This window comes from Nicotiana tabacum, chromosome 19 (genome assembly GCF_000715075.1).
Source record: "Nicotiana tabacum cultivar K326 chromosome 19, ASM71507v2, whole genome shotgun sequence".
Classification (NCBI taxonomy): Eukaryota; Viridiplantae; Streptophyta; class Magnoliopsida; order Solanales; family Solanaceae; genus Nicotiana; species Nicotiana tabacum.
In genome coordinates, this window is record NC_134098.1 from 16,918,837 (window position 1) to 16,939,440 (window position 20,604).

General features: G+C 35.8%; 1 protein-coding gene and 1 pseudogene across 2 annotated transcripts; both read left to right on the plus strand.

Annotated features, from left to right (window-relative positions):
- The first annotated feature begins 2,358 nt into the window (after positions 1–2,358).
- LOC107773852 (uncharacterized) lies at positions 2,359–20,360 on the plus strand. Of its 2 annotated transcripts, none has more exons than XM_075239713.1 (16): positions 2,359–2,632; positions 2,727–2,810; positions 3,906–4,046; positions 4,166–4,236; positions 4,490–4,583; positions 5,168–5,245; positions 6,626–6,692; positions 14,315–14,400; positions 14,523–14,573; positions 16,494–16,541; positions 16,712–16,832; positions 16,927–17,107; positions 18,920–19,057; positions 19,145–19,257; positions 19,795–19,866; positions 20,018–20,360. In XM_075239713.1, exons 1-16 carry the CDS (start codon positions 2,471–2,473, stop codon positions 20,119–20,121), a joined length of 1,611 nt encoding a protein of 536 aa, XP_075095814.1. In that variant the 5' UTR covers positions 2,359–2,470; the 3' UTR covers positions 20,122–20,360. The 2 variants fall into 2 exon arrangements, with proteins under 2 accessions (XP_075095814.1, XP_075095815.1); XM_075239714.1 differs by having other exon boundaries at positions 2,362–2,632; positions 4,166–4,240.
- On the plus strand, positions 8,458–9,481 carry LOC142173848 (uncharacterized; annotated as a pseudogene).
- Positions 20,361–20,604: the final 244 nt, after the last annotated feature.

Consider the following 20,604-nt stretch of genomic DNA (forward strand, 5'->3'; position numbering starts at 1 on the left):
CCCGGTGAAGTATTAACAAGGTTTTTAGTTAAAAGATTCTCACTTTATATAACTTGTGCAACTCAATAACAAGTACAATACAGAAAAGTAGCCAAGAAAACAACCACAGAACAACGGATATCAAAATAAAGGTGCACAATTAAAGAATAGGTAATAAGCAAGCCTTTTCAATTAAACATGTCAAAGCAAATTGTCACGACCCAAAATCCCAATTCATAGGGTCGTGATGTCGCTTAATACCGCTTGCTAGGCAAGCAAACACATAGCAATAAATAAGAAGGAAAAGAAACTAACAGTTAACAACATTCTAATATCACACATTAAAGGTAACTCAAAAAAATACAATGTGAGTCTAAAATATGACACCGACGGTCAACCATACCAAGATATGGAGTTACGAGTACATGAGCTACTAGAGTTTACTAAATACATTATCTTGAAAGAAGTACAATATTGTCTCGTAAAAAGAAACAATACAAAAGAAATGGAAAGATGACTCTACGGCATGCGAATGGAATACAGTTCTACATTGAGTCGCCTATCTGCATCCACTAAGCATCTCTCAGGACTCTGCTAGTACTAATATTTGAATCTGCACAAAAAGTGCAGAAATATAGTATGAGTATAACCAACCCTATATATTCCGTAAGTGTCGAGATTAACCCCGACGAGATAGTGACGAGGCTAAGACAAGACACATACATATAATCTGTGCATTTAGGTGATAAGAAATAGCGAGATAACAAGTAAAAATAACGGGTAAGATAATTGGATAATAACATGTGACAGAGTTAACAAGTATATAAGTAAAGATATAAAGAACGAGAGAAAAAAAGAAAGGTATTACTAAAGTAAACCACAACGTATGCTTCTACAAGTAGTTCCAAACAAACCTTTCAAAACAACTGAGAAATAACATAGCCAAGTCCTCCGTTCATATAGTAAAAAGACAAAACATAAGGTAACGTAACAATAGCACGGAAACATCCGTCGTGCATATTCACTCTTTCTCGCAAGCACGGAAGCACCCGTCGTGCAATATCTCTCGTCTCGCAGCACAAAAATACCCGTCGTATAATATCTCTTAACCTTACAGCACGGAAACACCGGTCGTGTAATATCACTCTTCCTCAATACAAACACATAAAATCAGTACCAAACATGATGAGGAACAACAATAATATAAACTTTTTTTAAATAATTATTTTGTTCAATGTGAACTCTATTTTAAAAGGGGTAAAAAGATTGAGCGTTGGTAACTTTTTCATTACTTTTTTCTAATTTGTACATTTTTATTCCTAATCATATTTAATACTAAATGATAGCTTTGACCTCTCTTTCCTTCTCCTTTTTTTGGGTTCGAGCGTTCTTTTCTTCATGTGAAGGATACATGACCAAAAAAAAAAAACTACAAATCATATTCATTTTTTTAATCTCCAAATAGACCAATGGAAAAAATTAAATTAGAATCTGATTATTTTGGTAGTAATCTGTGGATACTGAATAAACCAACATATATATGCAAGTAAATGATAACCTGAAACTTACTACATTAGCAATCCATTAAATACCAAGTAGTTTTCATTTATCACACCAGAAGAGTAGTAAATAATTATAAACATTTAGAAGTTACTGACATGCAAAAAAAAAAAAGTTTGTACCCCCTCCAAAATAATCCAACAAATCAATAAACCACAATATAGACAACATATCGAAGGTAAAACAATAAAGTCACAGCAACTAAAGAACAAAATAAAAAAAATAGAGTTAATTCCATCCATACTCAATATACAGTTTGGCAGTACAATGCAGCCGAAATTTCCAACTCAAATTTATTCTAATCTGTGAATGAAAACTCATAACATAGAGAATCTAGAGGAAGAGAAAAATATATATATATATATATATATATATATATATATATATATATATATATATATATATATATATAGAGAGAGAGAGAGAGAGAGAGAGAGAGAGAGAGAGAGTAATATGAATCCTAATTGAGGTTAACTTTGACAAAAGTGTATGAATCTTGTTGATATCAATGGTAAATCTTAAATAGTACGATTCTATCTAATATAATCTATCTTTGAGAAATAACTTAATTTTTATAGAATTTTTAATTTTTTTTGTCAATCAACATTTAGCTTTCTAACATTCGTGTCTTTATAATAGTAAAAATAATAATATAGGTAGATAAATAGATATAAATATAAATATAGATATAGATAAAAAGATATATATAATAAGGTATAAAAATATATGCATTGTTGCAAAAGAAATACTCCATCAATTATGGGGATGTCAGTGCAATATATTGTGTTGGGCTATATATTTGTGTAAATTTCCCAATAATGTATGCATTAGATATGTAAAAATGTACTATATGCAAGTATAAAAAGAACAGAGAGAAAATCACCCGCCAATATTCGCATTTCGGAGTGCAAAGAATCTTGGGTCCCCAACCATGGCGACTCGGCGGCGGATATTCAAGAAGTACCTGATCGCCGTGACCGGCTTATCTGGCGCCGCAGTTACCTTTCAAACCCTAAACCTTAACTCTCTCCCATTTTCCACAGATTCGCCGTTCATCAACGGCGTCATTCGCTCCTCCCGAGCTCTCCTCACGGTGCCCTTTTTGTTGTTGTTGAAATTCGCAATCAGTGAACTTAGTTTTCCTGCGCCACTGATTTCTATTTGTATTTTGTTTTCTATTCGTGAAGATTACTTCCAGTGTGGTTGACTACAAGTACTCTTTGTACGGCTTCAATCCTGATAGTGATGAGTATCGTCTTGCTCTTTCTAAGGTTTGCACTTTAAATGCCTTCTTGTAATCTGTGCTTCAGTAGTTTCATATGTGAATCTAAAATGACATAGTGATGATTAATTTCTTGAACTAGTCAAGCACTCATATGTGGTTACACTGGCAGAGCCAGGATTTTATGCAAGGGGATTCAAGAATGTTACACCTGAGATTTGAACCTATGATCTAAATCAATTTTTGAACCCCTTTTCCACTTTACTAGAAATTTTCCTAAGGTAAGGAGATTCAACAACTTATATATAACCCAAAATTTTTTCCCCCTATTTTGCAGCATATAATTTTTTGGCGAAGAGGATTCAATTGAACCCCCTTTCTCCTAGCTAGCTCCGCCCATTATGGTTTACATAATTCATGTAGTGTCAGTGTCTACTTCTTGCTAAATAAGTTGAGACTTCCAAATGATGGGGTACTATGCAAAATTTTGTTCTTTTAAGAATATGATAGGAAATTAAAATTGGACGTAAATACCTGCTTGTAACTTGAAGCACTACTATTTTGTGACAGAATTTGCTCATTCAACCCAAAAAGAGATAAGAGTAGCAGACCTTTGATCTTTGATAAGTAAGATAAACTTTATCCAGATAGGCATTGTAAGGCTGCCCCAAGTAGGTGTAAGAAGCTTAATATTTACCAAGATTGTGGGCGCTTTAATACCACGTGAAAAAGAATCAATACATTTAATCTAAAACCTTAAGGCTATAGGTGGAGTACCCTAGGGCCTCATAAAATCTGTTTGGAAATCATTACACAATCAATGTGGAAGGGGTATTCTCGAACAATTTTTTCTCCCTCAAAATATCAAATTAAGTTCATTCAGTTTTTTTTTCCGACGATGATGCCATTTTTTAATTGTCATAGAATCTCACAACTTTCTTGCTTTATGAGTTATCCCAAGAGAATGTTCTTCTTAGTTGTGATATGCAATTGATTGTGGAAGGGATCCGGTAGCATTCTGCAACTCCAAACATATACTGAAGACACAACTAGCTCACATGAAATTGATATAGTGTGGAAATGGAGAACCCCTATCACACCACTCTGTTCTGTTTAATTATTTAGTTATCCTTCTTCCCTTTAGGTACATCTAAGGTCAGCAAAGAGAATTTTGACAATGTGTGACGCCAATAAAGGTAGTTATGTCAAAGCCGGTCAGTTTGTTGCAGCCATTAGGCAAGTGCCTAAAGAATACTCAACATCACTTTCATCATTACAGGATCAGGTTCTATATTTGGTTAATTGAAGTCTTATGTTCTCATTGCTCTATTTGGAACTACTCTATGTAATTGAATTATATTGAAACTGCTTTCTTTTGCTGATCTGTTATCTGTTACAATATAGGCTGTTCCTTGTCAGTTTGAAGCCATTAAAGAAGTGCTACTCAGAAATCTGGGTCCAAATTTTTCAGATATGTAGGTAGTTGCTGATGAAGGGAAAATTCAAATTTTCCGTAATGTAGCTCTGCTGATTCTTTTTCTTTTACCGATTTTAAAAAAATGCTCTGCTGTACCATAAAATTTTCTGGAAAAGCGGAGAAAAAGCTCTTGCTTTTCACTGTCCAGTTTAAGAAAAGCAGTGAATAAAAATCAGCCAGCTAAGTTATTTTATGCTTATGCTTTTAACTGGTAGGGTTTCTTGATACTCTTTTATTTGCTTTGTGACTAGATTTTTCTCCTTTGATGAGCAACCGGTTGCTGCTGCCTCTATTGCTCAAGTACACCATGCTGTTTTAAAAGACCACCAAGAAGTGGCAGTGAAGGTCTGCATTGCTACTTACTGTATGCTGGACATTTTGAGAAAGTCTTTTCTGCTATTCTTTTTGTAACATTTTGCATGTCAGTGCAACTACAGAAGGCTATTCTTACTTTTGAAAGTAACTGTTTGGTCTCATTACTCGTTTGTTTCTTCCCGGAAGAGTGAAGCCTTTAGCTGTACTGATAGTTCTTCTACATGCATTATTCTCAGAGTTTGAATGAGGTGTGAAATTATTGAGTTTATTATCGAGTTTTAGAGATTCACTATGAGAAATTAGTTGGGTGGCTTCTTATGATTTAACTGTAGCGTCAATTTGATAATGGACATTTATTATAAAAAAGTTAGTGATGTAGCATTTGTTTGATAATAGACATCAGTTCTGTAAGTGTATTAAAATTCATTTAATGTATAGCCAGTTTTTCCATATGAGTATCAGTGTTTTTAATATGTAATCATTTGTTCTCTGAGAGACTTGGTGATTTAGTAAACATGTTAGAAGCGCTACAGTGTCGTAATAATCTGATATGAGGATATCATATGTCCTATAAAGAGATTCACAATTTAGGGACTTCTTTCATCCTTGTGCAGGTGCAGTACCCTGGATTGGAGTATCAAATGAAATTTGACCTTGCAACCATGTCTTTCCTGTCGAAATCTGTTGGATTGGTATTGCCTATTTGTCTCTCACCTTATTACTTTTTTTTTTCGTTCCGTTTTTGTCTTTGTATCTGCTCTTATATATTTCTTATGCTCTAACTCGGAAGGCCATACGTTCTAAAAGTTTAGATATGTGAATATAAAATATATGGTTAGTTCCCTTGAGCAGGGCATGAATCTAGTGTTGTTTTTTTCTTTTAGTTTTCTGTGTTGTATGAAACTGGATATTCAAGTCTTGCTTCAACTCCTTGTAACTTGTTGATTTGCTGGTGCCAATTCCCCTTTTGCTGTTTTCTTTTGTTTTTAAGCTAGGTAAAGTATGGCATGCATGTAATTCATCAAACCGCATGAATCATGTCTAATACAAGTAATAAATGAAACCAAAATGCCTGAAAGTGTCCTCATGATTTTCTAGTTCTTGTATCAGTGGCGGAGTATTGTGCCGTATTCCAATATATAAAAAAATAGCTGTGAAATATTGCAGGATCTGATAAAGCATAAGAGAATGATTGCGTACCTTTATCTGCATAGGGTCTGGGTACTCTGGATGCGGAGCCGTTGTGGTTGTGCATCATTGGCACACTGCTGATACTTGGACAGTCAAGAATTCTTGATAGCTACTTGTAGGGCCAAGTCAGACCACATCTTTTAGTTTTGTTATCCTACTAAACCTCTAGCCAGGCTAATCCCTTTCTAGGGAAAAAAAAAGAATTGCTAATCAGATGGGTAAACAGTGCGTCTGACTCCAACAAGTAAAATAAATGACGAGATTAAAAATGTCATTTCTTTTGGGCAATGTGTGCAGTTGACTGAGGAGTTGGAATGGCATAATTATGTATCTATTTAACTTTAACCTCTAGGTGACAGTAATATTTGTCAGTCTTTTGATTGTGGTTGCTACTAAATTTATCCACCTTTTATTGTCATTTTCCGAGTTTAGGGTGTTGCGGTGTGGATTGATCAGTTCTTATTGTAAGAATATCATGTAAAATCATCTTCCATTCAATAGAAAATTCTTTCAATTTAATGAAAGAGATTCTCATATTCCCACTTTAAGTCTGGGCAAGGCATGCAGTTGATTGGAGAAGTTGGAATAGCATAGTTATGTATTCTTTTTAACTTTAACCTCTAGGTTGTGGTGTATTTATAGTCCTTTGATTGTGGTTGCTACTAACTTTATGCACCTTTCATTTTCCAAGTTTAGGTGTTGTGGTGTGGATTGATAAGTTCCTTTTGTAGGAACATCATGTAAAGTTCTTTTGTGTTCCAGATCTATTTTCTGATGCGGTGGTGCCTCTTTTGATTCTTATGTTCAAATATCATTATACTGATTCAACATTCTAACCTTTTCCCCTTATTTGGTTGATACATACTATGACTTTTCTGCAGCTCTTCCCTGAATACAGGTTTCAGTGGCTTGTATCGGAATTTGAAAAATCTATTGCTTCTGAACTTGGTGCGTAATTTCAATTCCAAGAATTGTTTTGAAACATCTGTTTGGATCTCTTCTCTGTTTTATTTTGTCCTTACTCTGCTGTAGGAGGTCTATAGTTCCCTATCACAGCTAGAATTTTATTTTCCAAAATTTTGGTAATTTTTCTTTGGGCGAGAGGTGCTAAAATCAATTAAAATAGACAACCACTCTTTTCTAGTTTCCTCTTCTTGTTCCCCATCCTTGTGGCATTTTCTTGAGATCTTTGGTTGTAGGAATAGAAAAAAATTAGGAATGGGCACATATGTGATGATTAAATTGTCAGCAATAAGGTTGACGAATGGAAGATCTAAGTGTCATAAGCAACAGTCTATGGGCAGTGAGTAGTAACTTCTGAGGTTGAAAGGTGAAACTAATTCTTGAAAATCTATTGAAATTGTTGAGCAGTTGCCTATACTTTCATGGTTTTCTTGGCAATCCCGTTGGAACAACAATATCAGTATTTTGCTAAGCTTGAATTAAGTCCCTTATTATTGATTCTTCCAAAATGAACCTAGACCTGCATCTTAGAATTGTAGATGTTCCATAAATACATAGCAGTAGTAGGATTCTTTTTATTGATTCTTTCCTTATTTAGATTCAATATGCATGTATGTATATCTTAGTATTTCTTGGAATAATATACAAGGGAATTCTCTCAAATCCCTTGCTTTTTACATGGTATCAAAGCGGGATCTTTTGCTTCGTCGAAGTTAGTCAGAAACATCACCGGGGGTTGACGTGGTCAGCAGTGGCGAAGCCAGAAAATTTAATAAGGATGTTCAACATTAAATACCCTTTGCTAGTGGCCTATGCACATAAAGCAACATCAAATTAAATATGAATAGCGGTGTATCTGAGGGAGACAGGTGGTGGAATGGAGAGGTGCAAGGAAAAGTGGAAACCAAGAAAGCGGCGTATCTGAAGCTAGTGGAAAGTGTAGACGAGGAGGAGAAGAGGGCGAATAGGGAGCAATATAAGTTGGCTAAGAAAGAGGCAAAGCTAGCAGTTACGGTGGCCAAACTACAACTTTTAATCGTTTGTATGAGGAACTCGAGGGCCGAGATGGGGATAAGAGGTTGTTCAAGTTAGCCAAGGCGCGAGAAAGGAAGGCTCGTGACTTGGACCAAGTGAAGTGCATCAAGGACGAAGAAGGTAAAGTTTTGTTGGACGGGGGACTTATCCGTCGGAGATGGCAGACCTACTTACATAGTCTCTTGAACGACGAGGGGGACAAGAGCATTGTACTGGGTGATTTGGAACTCTCCGGGAGTCGTTGTGACTTTGGGTATTGTAGGCGGATTAGAGTTGATGAAGTTGAGGGGGGTATGCGTAAGATGAGCAGGGGCAAAGCTACCAGGTCGGATGAAATCAAAATACCAGTTTTGGAAGTGTGCGGGCAAGGCGGGCTTAGAGTGGCTACTATCGGGGTATCAAGCTGCTTAGCCATACTATGAAAGTTAGGGAGAGAGCGGTAGGGCTAAGGGTGAGGAGTGTGTTTATCTCCGAGAACCAGTTCGGGTTTATGCCGGGGCGTTCGACTACAAAAGCCATCCATCTTGTTAGGAGATTGATGGAGCAGTATAGGGAGAGGAATAAGGACTTGCATATAGTGTTCATCGACTTAGAAAAGATGTACGATAAAGTTCCGAGGGAGGTTTTGTGGAGATGTTTGGAGGCTAGAGGTGTACCTGTTGCCTACGTTAGGGTGATTAAGGACATCTATGATTGAGCAAAGACCCGAGTGAAGACGGTGGGTGGGGATTCAGACCATTTTCCGGTTATGATGAGGTTGCATCAGGGGTCGGCACTCAACCCTTTTTGTTTGCCCTGGCGATGGACGTACTGATGCGCCACATCCAATGGGAGGTGCCGTGATGCATGCTATTTGCAGATGATATTGTATTGATTGACGAGACGCGAGGCGGTGTGAACGCGCAGTTAGAGGTATGGAGACAGACCCTGGAGTCTAAAGGTTTCAAGTTGAGCAGGGCCAATACACAATACTTGGAGTGTAAGTTCAGCGGTGAGACTCAAGGAAGGGAAGGTGAGGTGAGGCTGGACTCGCAGGTCATCCCTAGGAGAAGAAGTTTTAAGTACCTGGGTCTATTATTCAGGGGGATGGGGAGATTGATGAAGATGTCACACATCGTATTGGGGCGGGATGGATGAAATGGAGACTCGCTTCCGGCGTTTTGTGTGACAAGAAGGTGCCACCAAAACTTAAAGGTAAGTTCTACAGAGTGGTGGTCAGCCCGATGATGTTGTATGAGGCTGAGTGTTGGCCAGTCAAGGTAGCAGAGATGAAGATGTTGAGATGGATGTGCAGGCACACCAGGTTAGATAAGATTAGGAATGGGGTTATTCGCGACAAGGTGGGTGTGGCTCCTATTGAGGACAAGATGCGGGAAGCGCGACTTAGGTGGTTTGGTCATGTGAGGAGGAGCACAGACGCCTCGATGAGGAGGTGTGAGGTTGACATTGGAGGGCCTACAGAGAGATAGAGGTAGGCCAAATAAGAGGTGGGTAGAGGTGATTAGGCAAGACATGGCGCTGCTTCAGCTGACCGAGGACATGACCCTTGATAGGAAGGTATGGAGGTCGAGGATTAGAGTAGTAGAGTAGGTAGTCTAGAGTGTTCATAACAGTAGTATTGGCACGCAATCTCGCTTTCGGTTGGTAGTAGGTTTTTATGACTAACTGTTTTTTTCTTTCATTGTTGATCACCTTACTATCTTGTTTTTATTCTGCTTTTTATAAGGCTTTTTGGTGCTGTCCCTTGTCTATATTTTCATTAATGTGGTGCTTATGTTTTCGTGAGCCGAGGGTCTATCAAAAACAACCTCTTTATCCTCACAAGGTAGGGGTAAGGTCTGCGTACACACTACCCTCTCCAGACCTCACAGTATGAGATAATACTGGGTATGTTGTAAAATTAAATATGAATGACAATACTAAAAGGTTTTTAAAAGGGAAAACAATTATTATACAATATAAATTATTGAAGAAAATATCAATAAAGAAAATGTAGACGTATGCAAATCCCAATACTTTCTTGGTCCACTTATATATTTTTTCTTGTTGCGCGAGAGCAAGCGTAGATTATAATATACAGATACTAAATCTTTGGCTCTTGAAGTTGCTAATTTTTTATATCAAAGAATAAGTACTCTAATTCCTTTCACAACAAGATTAAGAAGCTTGTCGGGAAAGTAACTTGTAAGACAATTTTTGCAGAGTAGGGTCGAGATATCTTGATTTTTCCATTGAGAAAGAGACTTCTCATACATCATAGCCTCTGGCTCACTAAAATAACCACTCGCACTACAAAAGTTCTATACTCTAAAGAAACTTGCATCATTTCATTTGAACTTTTGAAGTATCTTTGGATGTATTTGACCCTATCAAGGAAATCTCTCTATAATCATTAGGAGTAAGCCTTCGAATTCCATTTTCACCTTGAAGCCTTGATTCATGATAGTATTTTGGAACTAATGAGTGTGCCATACAATGCAAAGTGGAGTTACTTTTGATCCACCTAGCCAAAAATTTCTTGAATTGTATCAAAAAAATCCGATTGATCGGTAATAAGATCCTTCTCCTCGTTCTTAAAGATAATTTTCTTCACTTCCTCAATCATTGTATCATACATGTCATAAATAAAATGCAACATTGGACAATCAAGATCGACACTTCTAAGCATAGATACAATAAGTTATGTAAATTTCAAAAAGTAATCAATACTATCCCATCATTCATCATTCATTATAAGAGATTCTATTTCTCGTGTTTTCGCTTCAATTCCTTTATTTTTCATTCATCATCCATCTCTTATAAGGAATGATAAATGATAGGGTAATTGACTACTTCTTAAAGTTTATGGAGACTATTGTATCTATGCTTAGAAGAACCGATTTTGATTGTCCAAAGCGCATCTTATTTATGACATGTGAGACGCAATGATTAAGAAAGTGAAGAACATTATCTTTGAGCACGATGAGAAGGATCGTATTACCGATCAACGAATTATTTTTGATACAATCGAAGAAATTCTTTGTGGCTAGGTGAAACAAAAGTAACACCCCTTTGCATTCTTTGCACACTCATTGATTCCAAAATATTATCATGAATCACGGCTTCAAGGTGAAAATGGAATTGGAAGGCTTGCTCCTAATGGAGATAGATAGATTTCATTGATAAGGTCAAATACTTCAAAGATACTTTAAAAGTTCAAATGAAATGAAGCAAGTTTCTTTGGAATATGAAGTATTTTACGGTGGGAGTGGTTATTTAAGTGAGCCAAGTCTGATTGAGGCTATGATGTACGAGGAGTCTCTTTCTTCGTGGGTAATTCAAGGTGTCTCGGCTCCACTATTACAAAACTTGGCTTACAAGTTCCTTTCGCAATTGGTTTCTTCCTCTTTTTTGTGAAAGGAATTAGAGTACATACTCTTTAATTCATAAATTAGCAACTTCAAGAGCCAAAAATTTGGTGTTTGTGCATTATAATCTATGCTTGCTCTCTCGCGAGAAGGAAAAATATTTAATTGGAACAAACAAGTATTGGGATTTAGATATCTCAACATTTTTTATTTGATATTTTTTTCAGTAATTTATTTTGCATGATAATTCTTTTCCCTTTTCAAAACTTTTAATATTTCTATTCATTTTCAATTTGATGTTGCTTTAGTTTGATATCGATGAGACGATTAATGATTTAATTGAGCTATCAATAGATGAACCTTAATTAGAAGTAGTGGTCTTTGGAGAAGAATTTGAAGATTTGGAAGGAGTTGAAGATATTGAGTAAGAAAGCTATGAGTAGCTAATTTGGCTATACCTAGGGGTGTCGATGGATATTTAAAAACCGACCGAACCGTACCGTACCAAACCGAATTTTAGGGTTCTTTTAACAAAACCGTAGGTTTTTATATAAATTTATAGCCGTACCGATAATTAGGGTAGGTTTTTTATTTTATGAAAATAAACCGAAAAAATACCGAACCATACCAAATAAATTTACAATGTGAACAATATATTTATATATTAAGTTTAAAAATAATAAAGCATTAAAATTTTTCTTGGGCCTTGGAATTATGAAACAGTTACAAGCCAACAAGTAATTAAACTCAAAATCCTAATTCCCAAACCTATTATGCTACTTCTATTGAAACTAAATTATTTTCAGCATGTTCACTAGCAAGACATAAGGTATTGTAGCGATTATGAGTAGCAATCTACAATGTATACATTGAATATGTTTCCTTTCGTATGATTTTTGATTTATCTTTTTGAATATTTAATCTTCTATAGACTTTATTCTTGAATCCCAACTTTGCTATTATTTTTCCACTCGTGTGATTTATATTGTTTTTGTATTTGCTTAGTTTCTTTTACGCTGATGTAGAATAGTTGATGGATCTATACTCCAGCCATCTTTCATATTTTCTTAATTCATCACCTTTTAAACTGTAAAAATGTCGAGTTTTGCTAAGTCCTATAAAAGTACGTATGTTATTGCATTCTACTTTTACTAGTGACTTTTACATGACATTAAAAAAAATTACCGAAAATTTACCGAACCATATCGATACCGAAGAGAAACCGACATGATTGGGACGGTTTTGAAAAGTGTAATTTTGGTTATACATAATAGAATAACCGAAAAATTGGTATGGTACAAATTTTATAAAATAACCGGCTGAACCGAATCATTGACACCCTAGTCTATACCTTCCCAGTTTTTTAGTTAAGTTCACATGTTCATAGTTCTTGACTTCTTGGTGAAGGGTGAAGTTCTACTTTGTGCATTGTATTTTTGGTTGTCATGTGATAACTAAATATGAATAGCTAATATGTGACTGAATTTCTAATTTGTGTTTTGCCAGTTTGGTAGTCTTGTGATTGAATAATTTTGAATAACTAAGTTATGAGATAAGTAAGTCGATGTTTATGTCTTAAATTTTAAAATTTCTATTTTCACTTTGTTAAGTTATCTTTTATTTTTCACATTTACTTTACAAGTTACATTCCTTATTTCAAGAGTAATGTCATTCTTGTTCTTGGATAAAAGGCTAGTTTTCTTTCACTTTATGTCTAATTATTTTAATTATATTTCTTCTACTTTAATGTCCTTTAAATATTTAGTTTGCTACTTTATTGTGTAAATTGTAGAAGAATGAAAGAAATATTGCCCATCTTGGAGAATGTCTAGAACTCTAACTGCTACTTGCTATGTCTATGGTTTGAGAAATTCTGAGAATGAAAGATTTGATTATTGGTTGCCCTCTACAACCTACTTGTAAGTTCTCCCCAAAATATCTCTCATAATTTTGGATAACACTATAGCTCTACTTTTAGAATTTAAAATTATTTTTATTCGAATCCCAACACCTTTCTCTATGCCCCCGGATCTTAAATTTAAATGTGTTATTGAAACCAAGAGACGGAGAAAGGTTACTCATCTACTTAGCTGTATTGGAGGTAGCAGTAAGTGCGGTACTGGTGCGAGAAGATAAAGTTAAACAATCTCCAATTTATTATATTAGTAAATCTTTGTTGGATGCTGAAACACATTATCTTCATTTAGAAAAACTAGCACTAGCATTGATAATGGCATCAAGAAAGTTACGACCTTATTTTCAAAGTCATTCCATTTATGTTGTAAGTACTTTTCCGTTAAGGAATATACTGCATAAACATGAGTTATTAGTGAGATTAGCTAAATGTCCATAGAACTTAGTGAATATGATATTATCTATGAGCCTAGAATCCCACCTATATATCCGCACCTATATCGGAACCTCGCACCCGAGTTCGAGCAACATTAAATTCCTTTACTGATTCTTGATATAGAAAATTTAACAAACTCATCAGCCAAGACAAGAGCTGTTTAGCGAAAGATGGACTAGGAGCAGCCACAACAAACTACTGGAGTAATAGATCCATGAAGAAGAGAGCAAAAATGGTAGAACAGACGTGACCCTGATATTTCGAAGCAGCCAGTGGTCCTTTGATCAAAAGCACCAAAGAATTTTGCTGGAATTGACAATGCAATGTCGGAGAGGTAGAGTGGGCTGAAATCCGCCATCTCACGCGCCTCCATGCGCCACTGCTGTGTTTTCTCCCGCAAAAGTCTCCCTTGCGCGTGAGGCTCACCTGCTTCCCAACCAGTCATTGGAGATGGTTTTTCCAGCAGGAATCCTCTTGTGTCCTACTATGGTAGTGGTAAAAACAAATTGGTCACTCCTTAGAGGTGATCCAAACAAACAGTGAATAAATTTTCTTAAAACGAAGAAAGGTTCCGAATCTTTGATCAGAGATCTGAGCCCTAGCGGCTCTGATACCATGTAATAGATGAGGAATGGCAGAATAACTTATGTATTATCCAATATGTGAGAGGTTTATATACATATACATGAACTCTAATTAAGGAAAGAATCACAAGATATTCTATGTATCCCTATATATTTGCTTGGCTATGTACGCGACACCAAAGGCTATTTACATTCATTCAGTAACATTTTGAGATATAAGGCTTTTATAGCTTTTTTTATCCTGTGTTTGAGTAAATTGGCTTTGCTACACATGATTTGGTTGCTCTACAGATTTTATTGCAGAGGCTAAAAACTTGGAGAAAACTGGCAAAAACTTTAACAACAACTGCATGGTTAAGGTTCCCCATGTCTTTTGGGTATGGCATTTCTGTACTTTATGTCAAAGTTACAGCGGTTGCATTTTATTTGCTTGCAGTATTTAGCAGTGAAGATTTCTTGATACTGTTTAACTTAAAGTGATTATCTCATATATATGAAGGATTTAACGACAAAGCAGGTTCTGACGATGCAGTTTTGCAGAGGTCATAAGGTATAGCCTTCAGCCTGCTTCAGGTGGAATTGTGTTTTTTTTTTAAGTCAACTTAGCATCTTGGATAAATTCAAATGTCTGTTTAGCTCTATATAGACAGGATGAATGGCTATAGGGCTCTTTGATTTACTTGGTTAAGCAAAAATTTCTGTAAGCATGTTAAACAAAAGTTTTCCCCTCACATCTCGGTTTGAGTTATATAACAATAGATGATATAGGAGCTGTTATTTTAGACCTAATGGGGAGGAAATTCTTGTGGATATCTGATGTGGCCTTTTTGTTTTAGCATAGCCATATGGCATATACATAAAGATATGGAAACATTTTCAGTATTCACAACCATACACCAAATTTCCTGAAAGGAAGGCGCAAAATATGATCTGAAAAGTGGAGTGGATGATAAAAAGATCTGGATTATATTGAAAAAGACCTTTTTTTTAGTCCATGAAATGCTTGAAGGATTTATGGCCTATGTTGCTCGGTCCTAAAATGCTGTTGTACCCGTATCAGGTCCTCCAACAATGCACTAGTTTTGGAGGATCGACACGCACCCGGCGGAATTATTGAAGAGTCCAAGCAACATAGTTTATAGATTCCTCTTGTGGCTTGTCAAGAATGAAATGCATTTTGGCTTGGAACCTGTTCTTTACTTTCATCGGCATCACTCTAAAATAGTGATCACTATTTGCTCGGAGATGAAGGGGAGCCTTGGCATAACTGGTAAAGTTGCTGCTATGTGATCTGCAGGTCACTGGTTCGAGCCGTGGAAACAGCCTTTTGCAGAAATGCAGGGTAAGGCTGCGTACAATAGACCCTTGTGGTCCGGCCCTTCTCCGGATTCCGCGCACAGCGGGAGCTTAGTGCACCGGCTTGCCCTTTTTTATTTGCTTGGAGTGTAATACAAGACTCGATGTCGATAAAGAACCAGATAATGCCAGGAACAAATATCCTCTTTTGCCATGAATTAAGATGAAAGTTAGTTGGGAGAAAGAATTAGATAATGTTATGTCAATGTGGCATAAATATAAACAACCTGACATATGGATGTTTTTTTTACATAAAATAACTTCACTCTCTCAACTGCTCTCATTCAGGAACAACAAAATGCCATGTCTCGTACTTTTCCACGAAGGATTAATAACAGATAAAAGGACAAAATGTAGGGGGGAACGAGATAATTCATTCATTTCTAAATTAGGGAATTTCATGTGCTTGCAATTTCTTGATAGATCCATTATGCTTGACGTTGATGATTTTTTTAGTATATTCATGACTTTAGGACTTAAATGTACATTATTATTATTTATTTATTTATATATTTATTATTATTTACTCTTATTAGGTAATAGTTCTATGTATTTACTAATAAGAAAATGCTAATTACTTGCCTTGAATGAACTTAGTAACACATGAAGCGGTAAATCATACTTTTCAATTACCCATTCTCTTAAAAGGATTTATCGTGATCATAAACTATGAAATGGTAATTGCCCAATTGGACACAAATGACAGATTCTTGTATTTGGGACATGTCAAAATTAAATAGAAGAAGAACAACTATATTAGGAGTCGGCGTTTGTCTTGTGTTTAAATTCTAATATTTTGATTAATCATAATTTTGTATAATTTTTAAATTATACATTCAGCTTTCACGCTGTGAAACAATAAATGTAACAAGTCCTTGAGATAATTGGTCGATTTGACTCTCGCTAAACATAACAGGGTAATTGAGATAGGGCAGGGGGACTTTTTGAAAGATAAGCTTGATCAATTTTAGAGAAAATTGTTTACCCTTCTTTGGTTTTGTAAACTCCATTTTGTGACACATTCATGCTATTCTATCCAACTTAATGAACGTTAGGTACGACTCTTGACTCCTTGCTGATATGTGTTATTAACAGGAAATTCCTTAGCTTTCAGGTCGATGACTTGGATTTTCTGAAGCAAAGAGGAATTAGCCCAGTCAAGGTTTGTCTTATTTAGCAAGATAATAGTCATATTTTTGTTTCAAACTGAAGAATGTTTGCCTTTATCATTCTGGTTTAGCTCATTCTCAAAGTTATGGACAGTGTTAGTGCCTTTAGCTGCTTTTCATTTCTGAGATTCCTTATTTCCTTTTTCCTCATTTGGGTTATTAGGTTGCAAAAGTTTTGGCAGAAGTGTTTGCAGAAATGATTTTTATTCATGGTTTTCTGCATGGAGATCTACATCCTGGTAATATATTAGTCTCCCCTGAAGGGAAGAATGGCTTTTCTTTAGGTATGCATCTATTCCTTTCTTTAAGCTACCTATTCTCTTTAAAAGGTCACCTTTGTCAAATAAAGATTCCCTTGGATATTCTGCTTATTTGCAGTTCTGTTAGATTTTGGGATTTGTAAGCACTTGGATGAGGATTTCAGATTGAAGTATTGCCAGCTTTGGGAGGCTTTGGTAGTTATGGACTCAACCAAAATACAGCAGATAGGAGAATACTTTGGCGTTGGAAAGTACTCAAGATACTTTCCTGTCATATTTACAGGAAGAACTATTGACAGGTACTTGTATACTCCTTTACTTAACAAATTAATTGCACCAAAGGATTTCGAAGCTACTGAAACTAATTGTAAAATGGATTTGGAATGCAACGTTCAGTAGTTGATCTAGGAAAGGATTTCGAATAGCACCTGAAGAGAGTAATGTAAAGCCATCGGAAATTGCTTTAAATTATTAGGTACTTATTGGAATAATTCCGAGCCATTAAAATTCTTCTAAGAACATATTTTATTTTGATTCATCAGTTTCAAATTGTTCTTTTGTTAGAACTTCAATCTGTCACTTTCAAATTGTTCTTTATATTCAGAACTTTGTACGAAAATAAGAGCAGAAAATGAGGTTGTAGAGGAAAAGAGAATAGTTGATGCATATATCTGAGCTATAACGGGTAGCGCGGTGCACTAAGTTCCCGCTATGCACAGGGTCCGCAAACGGGTCGAAGCACATTTTTTTCAAGTCACTTTGGATCTATAGATTTGAATTGTAAACTAGAGAAAAAGAGATTTAGGAAGTGTTGCCATAAATGCTTCTCAATTCCTCTGATTAAATTGTTTAGATGTGGTGCATTAAAGGAATCCTTGTTTGTAATGATTGGAACCCGATGAAGCGGGGGACTTCATATTGACCAAGTTTAGATTAGACTGTTCTTCACAATCGTTGTTCTCCACCTTTGCTGTGCTCACGATTTATAGGAAATGGTCTTTGGCTTGTTCATTATTTAAATATGGTTCATTTTATTTTAAATCAAATTCATACTTAATAGTGTTCTTCAATTGACGGTGTGGATACTAGATATTGACCAGTTTGAGATGTTAGTATTACGGTGTCGATCCATTTACATAATTTATATATGCATTCTTAGTTGAATTTAAGTGTAATTTTTGATTAAATTTTGAAGGTACAGTGGGTTGATAAGTTTGTGTAAAGCATAAATTGTAGAGATGGGATACAATTTTTTATAGGTTTACAAGATGCCTCCTCACGTGCAAGCCGAATTTCTTCCAAGAATGAGACTGCATGATTTGATACCATGTGAAAGAAGTTCAGCCTCTAACATAAACTTGTAAGACTATGAGTAGAGTGAGCCAATTCCTTTATTAACCTTTTTGGATTTCCTGGTACAATTGATATGAACCATTTATTTAACTCAACATCCTCTTGCACGTATAACCACATTTTAGAGTTCACACAAAACTTTAACGTTGACTTACAAGTGTGAAAACAGATTTGCCAAAGGTTAGCTTGATGTCATGTTGAATTATGTGCAAGTCGAATTTATAGTTCAAGTTGTTAGACAAGACACTTTTATTTATTTAATATTAGGTTTACAATGGATACACTCATAAAGAAATTTATTGCTAATTTTTCACATCCCATAGCTTTATTGATCATTATTTATGAATGCTTGCTTAGTTGGGGAGGTTGGGTTACGGTGTTACTCAACTCTTATGCCCCAACCTATGTTCTCCGGTTGAACATTGAGTGGATTATGTCATGGCCACAATTGTTCTACATACCAGTTCCAACCCGCTTATCTACAAACCCTAGACCTTTAAGGTCTCGTTCTCTCAGACGCCTGAGAATGTCAGTTACTAGGGCCTGACCTTGCTTTTCCTTAGAGTACTTGCGCAACATACATGATTGGGAAGAGAAGGGAGAGATAGCAAGAAGGAAGTTAAAAGAGGTGGGTGAGGGCTATTTTGTTAGGAGGGAAAATAGGGGGGGGGGGTATTGTAATACTCCTGCACGTTCATGATAATTGTAATTCAAAGTAAACTTGATGTAACTCTTGCTGGCAACTTTTGTGCTAACAGTAAATCGGCACTTGGGAGAGGAATGTCCGCTGAAGAAAAGAAGAACCTGAAGCAGGAATTGAAGTCTCTTAAAATGGAGGACATATCTTCCTTCATGGAATCTCTGCCTGCTGATTTTCTCACAGTATTGCGTACCGAGTAAGGATGGTTGTGTTTCCCTTCTTTCTCCTTTCCTCTTTTGAACAATGATATTTGATTTGTAATGCTAAAATCTCTTAAATTCAGTGGGCTCCTAAGATCTCTGATCAGCAAGTTGGGTGCTCCCTTGCGAGTCCGATTACTAGCATATGCTGAATATGCACTATATGGTCTTTCTTTGAAGGTTGACTCTACATCTGGTAAGCTTCATCTTTCTTGTAGTATCCTTCAGGTCTTGACAAGTTTTTAGCAAGCCATCTCAAATTAAGGGTCCTCTTTCTTCCAAATTGAGACCTTCCAAAAATAATTTTTTGATTTCCAAACTATTAATTAGAATAACATTATGTTGAGTTATTTAATTTGTCATTTAAAATATTTGGAAATAAAGAAGAAAGTGAAAGCTATGATTTCTTAACTTGCACGATCCTACTGAAGGGATTTTCAATTTGGTGCGCATGTGAATTTGAATCTTATTGCTCAATGGTTTTCTGAAGGAGGTTATTAACTAATTATTGCTTCCTGTTTGTGTTTCTTAAGCCGAGGGTCTATCGGAAACAACCTCTCTACCCTCACAAGGTAGGGGTAAGGCCTGCGTACGCACTACCCCAGACCCCACTTGTGGGATTACATAGGGTTTTTGGTTGTTGTTGTTGTTATTAACTAATTATTGACCTATGATGTTCTCTCTTCCTGCCTTTTGTTTGGATTTCGGTTTAAATTGCATAAAAAACATTCAGATTCCGCCATAGAAGTCATGCTCTCTAGATTCAAGACAGGCCTCCGCTACATCCAACTAAGACTCCTCTTTGGTAAGAATATATCGTTACATGCCTATTATGTATTCACACATGAAACCTTTTCTTTTTTTAGTTTAACCATTCGATATCTTAAAACTCATCAGCTGACTAATCCAGATTCGCGCTCCACATATGAACATACACCTAATGTCTCTCCTTGCAGGGATGTTGGAGTTTGTTTCATGGCTAGAAAACATCAAACAGGCGTCAACTAGGAGGTCTAAAAATTTGCTTGCCTCAGCTGGTTATGCCGTTAGGAACTTGTAGCGTCCTTTATTGACTACATAATTTAGTCTGGCCAAATGCCGGAGCAGCTGTAATATTGAAGAAACTGTCTCATTTTCATGCCTTCATTTCTTAAGAAACTCTCTTATGTTCTAGGTCTAAAGGTATTTTGTGCAACTATACAAGCTTAAGCTTGTCAGAGATTATACAGGGGTCTTTAAGAAAGCGAAGTAGCAAACAATATGACTTAAAATTGCATGAAAGTTTACTCCAATTTTATATGATAGTATGTTCCAAAAAAAAAAGACATTTTTATATTTGAAAATTTTAATTTATACTTATTTATTTACCCTTAAAGACGTGCTCCTATAACCATGAAAATGTTATAATATGTTTAAGATCACAAGTTTTAAGGGTATTTTTGGCATGTGTTAAAAGTTTTTTAGTTTTTTAAGTATGTATCTAGTCAAACACAATTATATATAATGAAGCAAGGAAAGTAGGTAGTTTAAGCAACGAAGTCAA

Coding starts and splice junctions, on each gene's coding strand:
- LOC107773852 (XM_075239713.1), top strand. CDS start 2,471: ATGGCGACTCGGCGGCGGATATTCAAGAAGTACCTGATCGCCGTGACC. Junction 2,811..3,905: donor ATCGTCTTGCTCTTTCTAAG/GTTTGCACTTTA, acceptor TCTTCCCTTTAG/GTACATCTAAGGTCAGCAAA. Junction 19,867..20,017: donor CCAACTAAGACTCCTCTTTG/GTAAGAATATAT, acceptor CTCTCCTTGCAG/GGATGTTGGAGTTTGTTTCA.